Below are 18678 nucleotides of genomic sequence, written 5' to 3'. Positions count from 1 at the left end.
ATTGGTGGTACTACATGCTTTAAAACCGGTCCTCCTTCATAGTGGGGTTGTCTTTATGGACATTTCTTTTCTTGGAAACAATATGGAACTGATAATGCCACTGCTTCCTCCTGTGATTTTTTTTAACTTCCACACCTAGCAAAGAAACACAGGATTTCCTAGTGATGCACCATCCATTTATTATCCTGACATAACTGTGTTTAACCTAGGATTTTTTTAAATACTGTATTTTTCAGAATGTGAGATACACTTTTTCCACCCCCAAAAGTGTGTGAAAATGTCTGTGCATCTTATACAGTGAATGTGGCTGAAGCCCCGCCCACCCACTAGTCCCACCCTTTGGCCTCTGCTTCCCAGCAATTTGCCTCCTTGCAGTAAACAGCAAACAGCCTAATTAGCTCCAGCACAGCCTGACAGCACAAGCAGCTGATCGTCAGTTGGATGGGCCTTACGACGATCAGCTGTTTCAGGCTGCAGGTATTGCCATTGCCTATTTCTGCCCATTCTGATCCCCACTGCCTAGAATGGGCCAAAATCGGGCACACGGAGACTAAAAACGGGGCGTGCGGAGGCTGAAAACGGGATGCAGAGGCCGAAAATGGGGCGTGCTCGGGCAGCAATTGGCTATGGCAATCCCTGCAGCCTGAAACAGGCCGATCCAACAATCAGCACAATTAGCACAATTGCTTGTGCTAATCAGGCTGTGCTGAAGCTGACTAAGCTGTTTGCTGCAAGGGGGCAAATTGCTGGGAGGCAGAGGCAGGGTTTTTTTTTGTTTTCCTCCCCAAAAGTTAGGTTTGTCTTATACTTCGGAGCTTCTTAAATGAACACCCTTTGGGATGTTCAGTCTTACAGACAGTCCTCGATTATCATTTACATTGGTGCTGAAAAAGTAGACTTACAAGTGTTCCTCAACGTTGTGGCCATCACAGTTATTTGGGGTTGGCACTGGCTTGCAATTACGATAATTGTGCTGTCCCACATGGAATCACCATTTGGAACCTTCACAATTGGCTTCCAACAAACAAAATTGACAAGAAGTTGCAAGTCACGGTCATGGTACATGTGATGACCCGAGGCATGGCACAAAGGCAACACAGTCAGATAAGCAACAGGAGTCCCTTTATTAGCTCCAACTTTGCCCCCAATGTCCAGGTTACCTTTCGGCTGGAGAAAAACTCTCCCAGGAACAGCCTTTGACTGCCGAAAATTCAGTCCAAAACAAGGTACACACAAACTGTAACTTCAGTCCAAACAAGCCAAACTGAAGTAATTAGTTTGGCAGGGCAGGAGCAAGAATTGGAGACTAGAAAGCATGGCAAAACTCACACAGTTGGGAAAATGCCAAGAACACAGATAAGCCACGACAATACAAGATAACGTTTGCTCCCTGCTGCATGCAGCTTGCCTTTTTTTATACACTGTGTTCCCAGCTGCAGCTAATAAAGGGAATCAGGGCCCTTTTCTCCCCCGTAAGCCGCACAACCTACATTAGTCTCTTCTCCGTTCCTTCCTGCGTGCCCCAGGATGAAGAGGGAGTGGGCCCTCTGAATTCCCTCTCCCTTGTTCTACGTTTTCCCTGCTCTGCCCAGTCGGACTTTGCCCTTCCCCAGTTTCCTCCACAGCCAATGGGGCCACACTCCCATTCCCTGTCAGCTGTTTGGCTTCCTTCTCAGATTCAGACTCCGACAGGGGCATGACACTACGCTGCACTAAACAGAACATGATGATTCACATAATGACCACAGAACAGATATTGTAAGGTGGCATGGTTAAGTGAGGACATTTAATGACCACATCAGTTAGGAATAGATTGCGGATCCCCCAATGGCTGTCATTAAGAGAGGACTATGTTAATCAGTGTGGTTGTACACAGTATTTCTTGCCTTTTTTCTTACAGATAGTCCTCGACTTAGAACAATTCATTTAGTAACCACTCAACAGCACTGAAAAAAGTGACGATTGTTTTACACACAACCATTGCAGCATCCCCATGGTGACATGATCAGAATTCAGATGCTTTCCAAAACACCCATATTTATGACAGTTGCAGTGTCCCAGAGTCATGTGATTCTCTTTTGTGACCAGGAAAGTTAACAGGGAAGCCCAATTCACTGAACAATTGTGTGACTAACAACAGCAATGATTCACTTAACTGTCACAGAAACAGATGTCTCCCTTAGCAACAGTGAAATTTTGGGCTCAACTGTGGTTGCAAGTTGTAAGGACTACCTGTATTTACATAAACTATGAGAGTTGGAAGGGACTTTAGAGGTCTTCTACTCCAACACCCCTGATCAATGCAGGAGACCCTATTCCATTTCAGACAAGAGACTGTCCAGTTTCTTCTTAAAAACCTGGTCCTTTAAATCTTGCTGAGGTGCTTGAGATCATTTCATCAATTAACACCTCCCCTTGCTCTAAAGTTAAATCAAAAGGTGTGAGTGTACTGTAAGTAGTAATCACAAACATTCCCCATCCCCCCAGATAATGAAATATTTTGGGGAATATTAAAAGGCAGAATATTATACTTCCCCAAAGGGGAAATGGAGAGAAAAAAACCTTAACAAAGGCAGAAAGCAGCCCCACAGCTTCCAGCAGATGCCTGAAGTCTTTAGAGACGGATGTTTTGTGACCATTAGGAAATCCAGGCCAGCCTATTCACAAACAAAACACCTTCAGCTCCAGTTGATGGGATTAAAATGTGCATTCTCCCACCCAAATTTTAAGGACAGGAGGGTGACCTTTTAGGACATGATAGGATTAACTCACCACCACTGAAAAAGCAAAAGACACAAAAGCCCCTTTCATTGCACAATCCGGAGAACAGTTCATACTTCAAAGTCACAGAAATCTATAAAGACCCATCTACACATTCAGCCATTTTGTCAGCTTTCCCAGAACTTCATGCTGTTGTTGGTTCTGCTCATCAATAAACGGAATCCTTCTTTTCAATCAGTTGCAAAGGTCGGTTGCTAGGACTCGAAAACGACCTGCTGCCCATGTAATCAGTGAAAACATCTTCCAAAGGCTTTGGGGGAGCCGGGAAAAGCATGTTTTTCCACTTCCTGTCGCTAGATGGCAGTGATGCCTAGAAAGCCAACCACAGTTTAGGGCCATCCGTGTTTGAGCTTAAAAAAAAAAAAAGAAAGAAAATTTTAAACCATTGAGTACTTTATTGCTAGAAAGGATGGGAGGAGATGAGAAGTGCAGAGAAACTTCCTCTTCCGGACCGTTCGTGGGAGGAAGGTGGTGCGCAGAGCGGCTTCTGTGCTCTACCACGGATCGAAGCAGCAGCTGGCGGGTGAGTTGGGGGCATCAGGTGGGAGAGGAATCCGGGAGCAAGTCGGGCTGTTCGGTTCCTTCCACGGCCGGGAAGCAGAGAAGCAACTGGGCTGAAGCGTGTCAGCTGCAGGTTCCTTCCCTCCCCAGATCGGAGCCCGCTGGGGCTGCAGGCTGTGAAACTGGTGGCTGCGATTCTCTGCTGGGGGGAAGATCTAAAAAGCCTCTTTCAAGCGACGGTGGATCCTTTGGGAATGGCTCCCCTCCAGAGGTTGTGGGGGCTCCGTCACTGGAGGGTCTTCGGAGGAGATTGGACAGCCGTTTGTTCGGAATGGAATTGGGTCTCCTGCCTGAACAGGGGATGGACTAGAAGACCTCCAAGGTCCCCCCAACTCAATAATTCTGTAGCGGACCTGATGTTTTCCGGCCAACAAGATCGGATTGATGTGCCTCTTCTGGGTCTTTTCTGGCTTGTTTTACTTTCATCTCTAGCTTACAAGAACCGTGTTTTCCTTTTGGTCCCCGCTTCCGTTTATTCATCAGGTTCAACTACTTAGCCCAACACTTTAAACAATAGCTATTGAATGTTTTGATTGATCAGTTGTATTTCTTTATAAAATTTATTGGCTGCCAACCTTATCATGACACAACCGTGGGCAACTTAGAGACAAAAATATATATACACATTAAAAGCTAGGTGACACAGATGCCTGTCCCAATTACAGTCAGTAAGTGAGGACTACTTCAACTGGGATGTCACCAAAGGGGTTGTGATAGACATTTTCTGCCCTTACTGGGAGCACAGGATATTGATACATTTCTTTGCTTTTGCTTCATTACATGCAGTAAGAGGCAGCTGGCACACGACCAAATGTAGAAATTATAAAAATTACAAAAATAATCAAGCATGCCTTCTGTGGTTTTGGTTACATGAGTAACCCACAGGTTAGTGCGGGTGTCGGCAACCCGTGGCTCTGGAGCTGCATGCATCTCTTTGGGCCCTCTGCTGTGACTCCTTATCCCATCACCGGCTGGCCCCGTCCCTCGCCCTCCCCTCCCTCGCCTGGCTTGAGAAAGTATCAAAAGAGAGAGAGAGAGAAAGAGAGAAGGGGGAGGAGAGAGACGGGTGGGAAAGAGAGAGAGGGTCAGAGAGATACAGAGTGAGGGGGAGAGAGAGACATAGAGAAGGTTTTTGTGGCTGGGTAGGCATGGCTAGGGGGTCTTGTGACTGGGTGGAGCGAGTGATATGGAGTTGGCCATGCCCACCCAGGTTTTGTGCCTCCTGGTGTTTTGTTTTTCTGTGGGAAACGGGTCCCAATGGCTCTTTGAGAGTTTAAGGTTGCAGGCCCCTGGGCTAGTGGTTTCCTGTGAAAGTTTCCATGGCCTCAGAAACCTGTTGAGGCCTGAACCATCTCAACATATGAGCAATCATCAAATTGATCAAATTCCTGATTAAGAGCAGGAGGTTTGACTGTAACCATTTTGGGATATTTTTCAGGCTTGAAAGACATTCATTGACATCGATTATCATCTCATGTATATCTCCAAATGTATAATCTCTCCCCAGGTTTGCAGGTAAACAGTCATGTGAAAAAGAAACTAGACTCTCCTTGACTTCTTTGAACTTACAAATCAGGACATAGTAAAAAAAAATCAATTGGTCCTTAAAGTTCTTAAAAGTCGGAAAAATACAATCACAGATGAACAACAATACATGGCATATTAAATCAGATCATCATTTATTTTATAAAAAGAAAGCCAAAACGGAGAAGTCGTGTGTGAAAAATATATGATTCAATAATTTGTAGAACCATCTTTAGCAGCAACAACTAGAAGTAATTCTTTTCTGTGTGACTTTATGAGTCTCTTGCAGCATTGTGGAGGAATTTTGGCTCACTTTTCTTTACAGCATTGTTTCAGTTCATCCAGGTTTGTGGGTGTTTTTTTATGCACAACTCTCTTGAGATCCTGCCAATCGTGTTGAGGTTTTGGACCAGAGATGGTATTCAGCAGGTTCTGACCAGTTCTGGAGAACCGGTAGCAGAAATTTTGAGTAGTTCGGAGAACCCTCAAATACCACCTCTGACTGGAGAACCGGCAAATACCACCTCTGACTGGAGAACCGGCAAATACCACCTCTGACCGGATCTTTCCCTGCCTTGCCCACCAAGTTACGCCCACAGAACCGGTAGTAGAAAAATTTGAATCCCACTACTGGCTTGGACTTTGACTGCCATTGGAACACCTTGGTTTTTTTTCTTTACCAGCTATTCTGTTGTAGATTTGCTGATGTGTTTTGCGATCATTCTCCTGTTGCATAATCCTATGTCAGTGTAGGTTTAGCTGTTGGACAGATGGCCTCACTTTTGACTCTAGAATACCTTGGGGTTTTTTATTTGATTTATTTGATTTTTTTATTTGATTTTTAATTGGTTTGATTTTTATTATACATTTCTTCTATCCACCTTTTTATGTTTAACCAATATATTTTTGCCATTGGACAGGTCCACCACATATGGTAATAGGATCCCAGTATCTATTTGCATTTCCAGCACTCTGGCGATATGTTTTGGAACATTTTTGCCATTCTTGCTGGTGGCAAATGCCATCTATAGAATATTTTGTACAGGTTTTTTTTATATGACATCATCAATTTGTAATTTCTTTCTCACAGTTTTTGCCAATAGTCTAGTACTATGCTATATCCAACATTTTTGGCCCATGCTATCACGTTTCTTTTACGTATTCTTCCATTTTAACATTCAATAAGAAATTATAACTTTTCTTTATTAATTTATCATCCATCCCTAACAATATCTGATCCAATTCTTGGTGTTCTTTATAAAATCCATATGTTTCTGTATCTTTCTTATTTCTCATTTGTATTTGAATATGTGGTTATCAGGACAGGTCAATTCCCTGATTTTTTAGTTCATGTTTTGATTTTAGGCCCCCTTGTTCGTTTAGAATATCTTTGTACCTTACCATTTTATCCAGTTCTAAAGCATTGGGCTTTATTAATGCTTCCATTGTGGATAGCCAGATTGGTATTTTCATATAGTGATTTTGTTTAATTTTTTCCCATACTGACAACAGAACATTCCTGATATAGTGCCTTTGGAAGTATCTGTATAGTTTACTTTTCCCGTACCATACAAATGCATGCCACCTCAATTATAAATCATGCCCTTCTAATGTCAATCTTCTTTTGTTCTTCAAATTTATCCACTCCTTCATCTACGTGAGCACTACGTGAGGTAATACAGCTCCCAGTCTAGTAATTTCCCCCTCCCTCCCATTTTTAGTGTCTTGTAGCATTTTCAATTTGATTCTTGGTTTCTTTCCTTGCCAGACGAACTTTGAAATCAATTTATTTAAGTCCTCAAAAAAGTTTTTTCCTAGTTTTATTGGGATTACTTGGACTAGAAATAGCAATTTTGGTAAGATATTCATTTTTTTATTGTGACTATCCTTCCTACCAGCGACAGGTGTAAACTTTTCAGTTTTTCAAAATATATCTTTATTTGATGTATTAATTTAGTGTAGTTGTTTTCTTTAATGGATGTGCATCTTGCTGTTAGCCAGATTCCCAGGTACTTAACTTTTTTAGTTGTCTACATGCCCATCTTTTCTGTCAGTTCGTTTTTCTGTTTATTTGTAAGATTCTTTGTTAATATCTTGATTTTTTCCTTGTTTATTTTAAGTGCTGCCACCACACCAAATTCTTCTATTTTCTTTATTAATTTGGGTCCCTCATGTTATTTTTCAATTGTCTTTTAGGTAGGAAACCATTCTGGTCAGGATGTATAAATTTGTTTAAGACTCTTTTTAATCTTTCTGAAATATAGAGGCATGCATTTTATAATCTACATTTAATAATGATATTGGTCTGTAATTTTTTATCAGTTGAGGATCTGTGTCTTCCTTTGGTATTAACGTAATGTATGCTTCTGTCCAACTTTTGGGGAGCTTGGCCTTTGATAGCGCTTAGTTGTAGAACTCCAGCATTGACAGTCCTAGTGCCTCTTATAGGCTTTTATACAATTCTGCCAGAAACCTGTCTGGTCCAGGTGTTTTATTGTTCTTTTGTCATTTAATTGCTTCCGTTATTTCCATTGTTGTTCTTTCATTTAACATTGTTTTCACTGTGTCTGGTATTTGAGGTAGACCAGCCTTTTCCAAATATTGTATTATTGTATCTTCTGACATTTTTTCTTGACTTGCAGAATTTCCTAAAAAATTTCTGAGTTATTTTCTCTTCATTTTCATTCGGGTGATGGAGGATCCCCTTTTCATTTATCAGTTGGTGTATCATTTTCTTCTCTTTCTCTTTTTTCAACTTGTACGCTAGCCATCTACCTGGCTTATTTGGGTGTTCAAAAAAGTGTTGTTTTGCCATTTTAATTTTTTGTGCCATTTCATCTTGCACTATTAGATTCAGTTTATGTTTTATTACATTGATTTTTTTGCGAGTCATTCTGCGGTTTTATCTCTAGTCTTTAAAGCTCTTCTTGTAGTACATTTTGCTGTTGTTTTCTTTTTCTTATTTCTTCTTGCTATGTATGTTATTGCTAACCCTTGAATGTATGCTTTTGCCATATCCCAGATATTTTGCAGTGATGTTTTTTCTTTTCGATTTTCTTTAAAGAAAAAAATAATTTATTTTTCTATCATTTGTATAAATTCCTTGTCTTTTAAATTAATTTGATTCATTGTCCATCTTGGTTTCTTCTTTTGTCCCTTCCATGTAACTTTTATGGGGTTGTGGTCTGCCCATATGTTCGTTTTTATGTCTATCCCTTGGACATTAGTTCTCATTTCTGGCATCATCTACACCATGTCTATTCTCGACTATGATTGGTGTCCATTCAAGTAGAATGTATATTGATTTGTTTTTGGGTTTACCTCTCTCCATATATCCTGTAAGCCTATTTCTTGTGTCATTTCAAAAACGGTTTTTGGAAATGTTCTTATTTTTTTAATTCTTTTACTGCTTCTATATTTTATTTAGTGTCCACGATTGCGTTGAAGTCCCCTATTATACATATATTTTCATATTCCGTGTCAGTTATCTTTTAATGAAGTCTTTTATAGAACTCTTCCTGCTTATTGTTTGGCATGCATATTGCAGTCAGAAGGATTTATTTCTGGTTTATCAATACTTCCACCATTATTATTCTCCATCTGCATATATTTATTTGGTTTTTAACGATTCTCTAATATATAGTGCCACCCTCTTTTGGTGTGTTAGTGATGAGTACAATTTCCCAATTTTGGGGTATTCCAGTAGGTTGCTATGTTGTTTTTTGATATGCACTTCTTGAAGACAATTTATATCCAATTTTAATCTTTGTAGTTTTGTGAAGGTTTTTTTCCTTTTTATGGGGGAGTTCAGTCCGTTTATATTAACAGATAGCATCTTTACTTCCTCTTTCATCTTTTCATTTATATATAGGTCTTACTCTTCTAATTGTTTTTATTGCTCTCTGTCCTTTTGTTCTTGTACCTTCTCCTTCTGCCTGCTCATTTTCCACCCTCACTCTTTCTTCTTGATCTAAGACTTTTTCTTCTATTTGGATTTCATCTTGACTTTTGCTTTCTATCTCCTCTCTGCTTCTTGTTCTTCATTTGCAGTAAAGTGATGTTCAAAGATTTTGTGTGCTTTTTAGAGGGTATCCATCCTGAATATTTTATCTTGCCGGGTAACCAGAATTCCTTCAATCATCTGACGGTCATGTTTTATTTGATCAGTTGTGCTGTCAAGAATTGGTACTGTCTCCTCTGCTCTCTAACTCTCCTGGGTATCTGTTTTAAGGTCACAATTTATCTCCCTTTATACTTCATGGGCTCATCTCTAGTTCTTTTATACATTTCGTCTCTCAGCATCTTTTTGGTAAACCTCAAGTGCACTTCTTTTGGTAATTTATGCCATCTTCCATAATTCATGTGAATTCTAAATATTTCATCTATTTCTCTTTGTACATCATCTTTATTTTTCTGTAATACTCCAGCTAGCAGCTCTGTCATCATGTCAGCGTGGTCTTCCTCTTTCTCTTCCACAATATTCTGAAATCTCAGATAATAGGCCACCTTTTCCACCTTGAGAAAGATTACTGTCTCTTCTAATGCTCTGTTTCTTGGTCCGTTTCTTCCATTTTTGGTCTGTCTGCTCAGCCCTTATTTCTATTTTCTGTATTTTTTGTTCATTCTTTGCTATCTTTTGATGGAAGTTCCCTATCTTTTCATCCATCTTATATTTATACCCCTTCATCTCCCCCATTTCATTTTTGATCTCGTCATGGTTCTTTGACATAACTTCCTGGCTTCCTGACAAATAGTTCCAGAATCCCACTCACTTGTAAACCTCTTACCTTGTCGGTGCCCTCCTTGGTCAACTGTGGAGAGGTCGTGTCTTCCGGGAGCAAGGAAGTCAGAGCTCTGGCAGACTTGAAAACTGCTGAGAGGGAGCAGGGCAGTCAATAGCATTCGAAAAATTCTATGCACCCCAGGGCGGCCCTACAGCCAAGTGCCTTATCTTTGCAGGCAGCTGTGAGCGGGCCACATGGGCCGCATGGCAGGCCATGGTGAAAGCAGGCAAGAAGGGGAGGCACGGAGATCAGCTGGGGCGCATGGACAGTGTGGAGTGAGCGAAGGAGCCAGAGAGCAGCTGGGGCACAGGACTTACTCTAGCCACCGGACAAGGCAGGCAGGGTAAGATAAGGAGCAACTGGGAAGGGCGAGACAGAGAGGGTGGGGCCATCTAGGGGTGGCATTTGCCAATTTGCCGAACTGTGCATAATCTTAACTACCGGCAACTGGTGTGAGCCAGTAGAAGCCCATTTTGGGGTCTCCTGGTTGAGCAGGGTTTGGTTAAGAAGATCTCCAAGATCCTTTCAAATTCTATGACTCTTTTCTATTGTGATGATATTTTTATGTCCTGATAAGTAAAACCAAAGATATCAAAGAGGGAGTTCTTTCTTTTTCACTTCCCTGTATTTGAAAACAACCCTTTGCTCTTCTAAGAATTTGTGATTGACCCAGTCAACAAATGAATTGCTTCATTGAATGGATATTCAAACTTGGATCTGGGTAGCCTTCCATGTGTCAAATGAATTAATGTAAGAGCTTATTGGAGCATTGCGGTATGTTTGCTTTGTCATTGTAATGTAAACATTTTCTTTTTTTCTCATCTTCTGCAACCATTTTATGCCCAATTAAAGATGCCCTTTTATTTGAATCTTATAGACAAAGAGGATGTCAAGAAGAAACTCTGGACAACTGACGATAACAAGCGACACTGAAAAGCAAACCAAGGTAGTCCAGAAATCAAACTAGTTTCCATTTCCTTCAGAGAGCTACACAATTCTTCACCCTCCTCAGTAGGTGAGAGAGAAACTAGAGAAAATCAAGAAGAGATTTCTAGCTGGGAAAAGTAGTGTGTGAAATTCAAGCATATATTACATGAAAAGTCAAGGGAGATTATTTTTCCATTCAGCAAAAGAGAGAAATATCTTGAAGTTACTGGGGAGAAAAAGGTCAACTGGAAAGCCACCCAGAGCAGACAGTGTTACAGGCCTCACTCTGGGAGGAAGAAACCGGCTTGAATCAAAGCACAACTAAACAAAGGATCATCCATATTTTTTCCTCTTCAGGAGTATTAGTCATGGAAGAGCTCCATAGACATGCCTGTTGTGGGAAAGATACAAGTTGCAAATCACAGCTGATTATGCCTGAGAGGATCCAGACTGAAGAAAAACCTTACATATACTCTGAATGTGGCAAACCTTTGATCAGAACAATTCCAGCTTGTCGTACACCTGAGAACTCACACAGGAGAGAAACCATTTGAATGTCTTGTTTGTGAGGAAAGATTCAGTACCAATTCCAACCATATTAGCCACCAGATGATTCACACAGGAGAGAAACCCTTTGAATGTCCTGATTGTGGGAAAAGTTTCAGTACCAATTCCAGCCTGGTGATACACCAGAGGACTCACACAGGAGAGAAACCCTTTGAATGTCCTGTTTGTGGGAAAAGTTTCAGTAAGAATTCCAGCCTGGTGATACACCAGAGAATTCACACAGGCGAGAAACCCTTTGAATGTCCTGATTGTGGGAAACGTTTCTGTCAGAATTCCCAACTTATTAGCCACCACAGGCTTCATACAGGAGATAAACCCTTTAAATGTCATGATTGTGGGAGGAGTTTCAGTCACAATTCCAGCCTGGTGATACATCAGAGAACTCACACAGGCGAGAAACCCTTTGAATGTCCTGATTGTGGGAAACGTTTCAGTCAGAATTCCCACCTTATTAATCACCAGAGGATTCATACTGGAGAGAAACCCTTTGAATGTCCTCTTTGTGGGAAAAGTTTCAGTCACAATTCCAGCCTGGTGAAACACCAGAGCACTCACACAGGAGTGAAACCGTTTGAATGTCCTGATTGTGAGAAAACTTTCAGTACTAATTCCAGCCTGGTGATGCACCAGAGGACTCACACAGGAGAGAAACCATTTGAATGTCCTCATTGTGAGAAAAGTTTCAGTCACAGTTCCAGCCTGGTGATACATCAGAGATCTCACACAGGTGAGAAACCCTTTGAATGTCCTGATTGTGGGAAAAGTTTCAGTACCAATTCCAGCCTGGTGATACACCAGAGGACTCACACAGGTGAGAAACCCTTTGAATGTCCTGATTGTGGAAACAGTTTCAGTAAGAATTCGCACCTTATTAACCACCAGAAGATTCACACAGGAGAGAAACCCTTTGAATGTCCAGATTGTGAGAAATGTTTCAGTGATAATTCCAGCCTGGTCAGACACCAGAGGACTCACACAGGAGAGAAACCCTTTGAATGTCCTGTTTGTGGGAAAAGTTTCAGTCAGAATTCCAGCCTGGTGATACACCAGGGAACTCACACGGGAGAGAAACCCTTTGAATGTCCTGATTGTGAGAAAAGATTCAGTACCAATTCCAACCTTATTAGCCACCAGAGGATTCACACAGGAGAGAGACCTTTTGAATGTGCAGACTGTGGGAGAAGTTTCAGTCACAATTCCAGCCTGGTGAGACACCAGAGGACTCACACAGGAGAGAAACCATATGAGTGTCCAGACTGTGGCAAAGATCTCAGTAGCAGGGTTAACCTTGGAAATCATATGCTTATACACACAGGGGAGAAACCATTTAAGTTCCCCAAGTGTGGATTGTCCTTCAGGAAACATTCTGCTTTATTACACACAAGAAAATCCACCTGAGGCCCTAAGTGATGACTGTAGAGAAGGCTTGAATTTCATTTCATAGTCCCATTGTAAGTCCAGCTGACTATTTAATTTGACTCCAAAGAATTTGCCTGATTTTTTTTAAACAAATATGTAATGACGGGACGCGGTGGCACAGAGGCTAAGAAGCTGAGATTGTCGATCAGAAAGGTCGGCAGTTCAGCGGTTCGAATCCCTAGCACCATGTAACGGAGTAAGCTCCCATTACTTGTCCCAGCTTCTGCCAACCTAGCAGTTCGAAAGCATGTAAAAATGCAAGGAGAAAAATAGGCACCACTTTTTGGTAGGAAGGTAACAGCGTTCTGTACGCCTTCTGTGTTTAGTCATGCCGGCCACATGACCACGGAGACGTCTTTGGACAGCGCTGGCTCTTAACGAGATGAGCACCTCCCCCTTCAGCCGGAAACGACTAGCACATTTGTGCAAGTGGAACCCTTACTTTTATGTAATGATATTAGATGGGAAGGAGAAAAGAAGAAATTGCAACATATTAGTTTGATAATGGCTATTTGGCCATCGGCAGCAGCAGTTGCTGGATATTTATTTTTGCAGAAATTGTGAAATTATGTAAAATATTTTTGGAGTGTTCTTTGCATTTTTATCATGGTAGATTATAGAAATGCCACGTACAGAGTCCCAGTGTTTTTCTTTCTTGCCTGCCCCATGATTTTCAACCCCAGAATTCTCCAGCCAGCATCTCTTTGTAATAGGAGCACTCAGACTATAGTTAGAGATTGTGGTTCCTCATATAATGAGAAAGCGAGAGAAGAGATAGGCGATTTCAAAGTTCATCTCTTCTTAACAGTCCCAGGAATTCAGCTAACCAAGCACGTCTGATCAGATTGTGTCAAGAACGAAGTACCCAAGTAGAAGACACCGTATGAGTAGCAAATATATTGGAGGAGTTTGGGGCAGTGACAAAACCAGGGTAAAATTTCAGATGTAAAGGCTGTTGTCCTGGTGGCCTTCATGGAGAAGAGCTGAAGGAATATTGAGTTGAAGAGAAAAGGGATTGTGGTTTTGAGCACAGGATCTCCAGCTTTATTCGCAGCTCCTGCTGTGATCTCCTTTCCTTGCCTCCTTGTTAGCCTTTGATGCCTGGGGGTGAGAGGAGGACGAAGGGCCTGATGCTTTTGTGGGTCTCCTGCCTTGGTGGGGAGACCTGGGGTGGGGGGAAATTGTATAATAGATAATGTTTAATTTCTAAAACAGCATTGTTTAAGAATCATGAATAGCTTTGGAGAAATAAAAATAAAATGTCAGTATTTGTATAAACATTGGGACAAGGTGATACAAAGCTCTCTTCCAACACAAGGGAGGCGTTTCCTCTTCTCTCCCAGGGCTCCTTATTTTTTTTTTTTTCAAAACTGTTTCTTTTAAATATGCAGGATTATCCTGATTTTGCTGGGATTAGAAGACTCCAAAGAATTCCAAGATTGTTTATTTCACCAACACCATTCAAAAAGCCAGGTTATAATCTTTTTCAGGATGTCACAATCATGTGATCCCTTTCAAGGACACCCAACAACCAGGATCAGGAGAAACCAAGAGGCTCTTGTCCAGAGTCATAATTTAGAATAGAATTCTTTATTGGCCAAGTGTGACTGGATACACAAGGAATTTGTTTGGATGCATATGCTCTTAGTGTTCATACAAAGAAAAGATACATTTGTCAGGAATCATAGGTATAACAATTGTTGTCATAGGGTACAAATAAGCAATCAATCATACTAGGAAACAGACAAAAAATCATAAGTATACAAGCAACAAAGTTACATTCATATAGTCATAAGTAGAAGGAGATGGGAAAAACGAAGAATGTATATAATAATAAATTATAATCGTATATAATTCCAAGTGATTTAGAATTTAAATGTGCAAAATTTCTACAATTTAAAATAGTATGTGTGTGTATGTATGCCTTGCGGGGTGGTGTTGGGACAACTGAATCCTCGAGGCTGAGTGTTTACTAGCCAGATGACTTTCCTGTTGCCAATGCGGAGTTCGCAGCAGATATATTCTCATTGTGCCCATAGAAAAATACTGGATTTTGAAAGCTGCAGCCTTGAATTTGGGGCTGGAGTAGCAGGAACAGCTTCTCAAGATTAGAGAGGTGTTGTGGCTTAAATATTTATGAAGTTCTTGTTTTTGTGCACAGCTGCCAAATGATTTCCAGCTTCATCCTATCAATAGAATAATGAAACATGGAAGAATAACTGAAAACATCCACTCTCCTTGCTTCCAAACCACATCTAGGTAGGAGAGATTCTGTCTATCTGCATCCTTCCAGAGCCTAAATCTCACTACAGGGAAAAATCACTCTGCGCAGCGTACCAATCTCCACAGGAGTTAGATTTATTATTCCCAAATATTTTGGATAAAAGACTTGAAAGGCACTAGTTTGTAGAAAGATGATGTACTGTATAAATTTCTTGCAGCTCTTAAGGATTAATGGAATATTTTTGATAATCCCAATTTGGAAATTACAAGGTCAGCATGGCAACTATGCGCTCTGTGAGATATGGTCAGGGAATATAAACCATCTTGACCCACTGGACCAGAAATTCCTCTCTGATTCTTCCTCCTGTGCCCACTTAGGCCCAATTCAGCTTCTTGTCAGTGTTTACTTACAACAAGACTTTAAACTACTGGGGTGCAGGGCAGTGGTGGGATTCAAATATTTTTACCACCGGTTCAGTAGGCGTGCCTTGGTGGGTGCACTTTGTGCACGTCCACACACACTGCATGCACATATGCGCCAAACATGCACTTTGCGCAGGCACAGAGGCGTAACTTGCCTCCTGCAAGCCTGCACGATCCCGGTCACTTCAGCAGCTGCTGCACGGCACTCTTCTGTGCCACGCAAAGCAGCTGCGCTTCAAAGTCAGAGGATAAAGGTGAGTATGGGAGCCAGATCGGGTGGGCTCAACAGGAGAGCCGCAGAGAGAACCAGTTCGGTCTCCGCTGCTCATCGCTGCTACCAGCGCAGCAGAACCGGGCCAAACTGGTAGAATACCACCACTGGTGCAGTCAGCTATTTAATCATCATTACCCTGACAGTTCAGGATTATCTATAGCTGAGGACTGGAAAAGAGCTGAGGATGTTCCCATCTTCAAAACAGGTAAAAAAAATCCCGTAATTTACAGACAAATCTACCTGACGTTAATAACTGGTAACTTCTTGGAAAACAAGTCTGTGAACACCTAGAAGCAAGCAAAATAATAACCAGTAGCCAACATGGGTTGAACAAGAACAGATCCTGCCAAACAAACCTTATTTCATTCTTTGACAAAATGACTAAATTAGTGGACCAGCGAAATGCTGTGGTCATACTGTAGTATACTTAGATTTCAGTAAAGCATTTGATAAAGTAGATCACAACCTACTTTTGGGAAAGCTAGAAAAATGTGGGATAGACAGCAGCACCACAAGATGGATTCCTAAGCGGCTGACAAATTGTACTCAACATGTATTCCTCAATGGAACTACACCCACATGGAGGAAAGTAAGCAGTGGAGCACTACTCTCAAGATTGAATTTTAGACCCAGCACTGACCAAAGTCTTCATAAACTATCTAGACGAGGGAATAGAAGGGGAACTCATCAAGTTTGCAAATGACACTAAACTGGCAGGAATTGCCAACATCCCAGAAGACAAGCTCAAGATCCAAAAAAAAAAAGACTTGACAGACTTGAACAGTGGTCCTTATCTAACAATATGATATTATATAGATAAAAGTAAAGTTTTACTTTACTTAGACAAGACAAACCAACTGCATAGGTATAAACCAGGTGAAACCTGGCTTAATGCCAGTAACTATGAAAGGGATCCTGGAGTCCTAGTGGACAATCACTTAAATGTGATCCAACAGTGAGTGACAGCAGCCAAAATACCCAATACAATCCTAAGCTGTATTAATAGATAACATTAAGAACCGGTGAAGTTATACTACTGCTTTACAAAGTGTAAGGGCAACTTGGAATACTGCATCCTTGGCACCACAATATCAAAAGATATTGACTCTGGAAAGAGTGCAGAGAACATCAACAAAGATGATTAGGGGGCTGGAGGTTAAAACACACAAAGAATGGTTATAGGAATTGGGTACATCTAGTCTGTTTGCTCAGCCCTTATTTCTATTTTCTGTATTTTTTGTTCATTCTTCGCTATCTGTTGATGGAAGTTCCCTATCTTTTCATCCAACTTACATTTATACCCCTTCATCTCCCCCATTTCATTTTTGATCTTGTCATGGTTCTTGGACATAGCTTCCTGGCTTTTGGTCATGGCTTCTTGGATCAATAGTAGCATCGCTTGCATACTCTGAATGGAACTTGACTTCTCTAGGCCTAGCATGCTATCGATTTTTGATTGGATGGGCTTGATGCTGCTGCTGATGTTGCTGATGAGGGTGTAGATGAGGCTTTCTTTCCTATCTTCAATATGTTCAATGTACTTGTCATCTCTAATACACAAAGGGGGTTTATCAAAAATGGGAAACAAAATAATTATTTTTACATAACTAGTAACTATTTCCCACATCCCCTGGTGTACCTCCTTCAACTCTCTGGTATTATATCAGTAAAGATATACCCACACTCACAAATTTCCAATCCCCCTCGTTTAACAAACAGTATATCTTTTGGTCTACAAAGTTGATAGCTCTATCAGGTCTATTTGTTACTCATAGGTCCCTTAAAGGTAGGTGCTTCCTCAATTTCTTCTTCCTCCAATGATCAAATTTATAATCCATGTAGGTCTGTCCACACTGTTAATTATTATAATCCCTTTTAAAGATCCTTTTATGAGTTAAAATTTGTAATCCACCACAGCCCCCAAACCTGTCAGGACACTAAGCTTTCATTTCAAAACAGTACCTCGATAAAAGCACAATTCCCAAGTTCACCAAGAATATTTCTCCTCCTTTTTTCACTTTTCCAATATTCAAACTGGTTAATGTCCTCACAAATTGTTGCTGGATATCACAAGAGTCCTTATTGTGTTTTTATAAATAGTGCATCAGTCACTTCCTTTTTGTGTACACTCTTCTAGTCAGTAGATAGAGCCCTTACTCTTTGTTTTAATGCTGAAAAAGCTATTCCTTAGGTGTTCTAAATCCAACGTCATTCCAAAAAATAGTAATAAATATATTCCCAATAGTCTTCAAATATTTCAATTCAATGCCGGAGACCAGGAAACTCCTACAACTTCAGTTATTATAGATGTACTCATACTTGCTGATGATCAATTGATGAAGAGCATTTTATTAGCAGTACTTGACTGGTCCTTTGCCTCATTATACTGTGGAAGCACTGAGAAATTTCCTAATGGTGAGGACAATTAACCAGCAGAACAGCTTGGCTTCAGTAGTTGTGGTGCTCCATCACTGGAGGCTTTTCAGAAGAGGCGAGGCAACCACTTAATCTGTAACGTTGTAGGGTCTCCTTGGTGGGCTACAACATTTTAAACAACCGGTTTTCTGCCCTAATGACTGACGAGGTGAGTATGGCTGGGTGTGGCCAACTCAATATCACTCACTGCACCTGGCCTCGCCTCCTGGCCTCAACAAGATACAATATTTACTACTACTGAACATCATTTAACAGTGGTAAGGAAAATCACAAAACGGAACAAACTTCACTGAAATCTTGCTTCGCAATGGAAATTTTGGCTCAGTTGTGGCTATAAATTGGGGACTACTCCTAACGAGAATGTAAGATTAGAAGCCTACTTTGCTTACTACTTTGGGGTGACTTTCAAGAAACTTTCAAGAAAGATTTTGGGTGCAGATGGTGGTGGCATCACCGAAGTTGGTTGGAAGCCGTGCTCAGACGAGGGCTGCCAGAGGGAGGCGGGGAATCTTGAACAAGGGCAGTGCTCACGGCGAGAAGGCCCTTCGGTAGCTTCTCACACAAGAAGGCAGGGGCTATCCAGCTGCCTTGGGAGTGAGGGGGAATAAAGAGGCCCCCCAGCAGGCCAGGTTCACTCACTCGCGTGCTCCTGAAAGTACCCTTTTCTCTTCCTGGCTCCCCTCATCCCAAAAGCACTCTCCTCTGCTAGCAGCCACTGCCTTCTCCCTCTCTCCCCTCGCTGCTCCACGGCCACACTTT

General features: G+C 41.3%; 4 protein-coding genes across 10 annotated transcripts in view; all 4 read left to right on the top strand.

The window, feature by feature from the left end:
• The window catches only part of LOC113455020 (uncharacterized), a 60020-nt gene extending 46179 nt beyond the window's left edge, over positions 1–13841 (top strand). Inside the window, exon 3 of the mRNA XM_087928488.1 lies at positions 11280–13841. Coding sequence (XP_087784614.1) covers positions 11280–12542 — 1263 coding nt within the window. The 3' untranslated portion in view covers positions 12543–13841. The remainder of the gene's footprint in view (positions 1–11279) is intronic.
• LOC113451933 (uncharacterized) overlaps positions 1–18678 on the top strand; it is a 159129-nt gene that overhangs the window by 88232 nt on the left and 52219 nt on the right. The gene's annotated exons all lie outside the window — the stretch shown is intronic.
• LOC113453097 (uncharacterized) overlaps positions 1–18678 on the top strand; it is a 154519-nt gene that overhangs the window by 88206 nt on the left and 47635 nt on the right. The window contains exon 1 of one of the 3 annotated variants that reach the window (XM_087928227.1): positions 3217–3304. The exons of the other annotated variants lie outside the window; for them this stretch is intronic. The gene's annotated coding sequence lies outside the window, so the exon portion shown is untranslated. Of the gene's footprint in view, positions 1–3216; positions 3305–18678 lie in introns of those variants that run through there. 3 annotated transcript variants of the gene reach the window in all.
• LOC148126528 (uncharacterized) overlaps positions 1–18678 on the top strand; it is a 149451-nt gene that overhangs the window by 98607 nt on the left and 32166 nt on the right. Inside the window, exon 1 of one of the 5 annotated variants that reach the window (XM_087927890.1) lies at positions 3214–3304. The exons of the other annotated variants lie outside the window; for them this stretch is intronic. The gene's annotated coding sequence lies outside the window, so the exon portion shown is untranslated. Of the gene's footprint in view, positions 1–3213; positions 3305–18678 lie in introns of those variants that run through there. 5 annotated transcript variants of the gene reach the window in all.

The sequence above is a fragment of the Pseudonaja textilis genome, chromosome 2 (genome assembly GCF_049901715.1).
Source record: "Pseudonaja textilis isolate UNSWEBS1 chromosome 2, rPseTex1.2, whole genome shotgun sequence".
In the NCBI taxonomy this organism is placed as follows: domain Eukaryota; kingdom Metazoa; phylum Chordata; class Lepidosauria; order Squamata; family Elapidae; genus Pseudonaja; species Pseudonaja textilis.
This window is presented reverse-complemented; position numbering and strand designations above follow the sequence as displayed.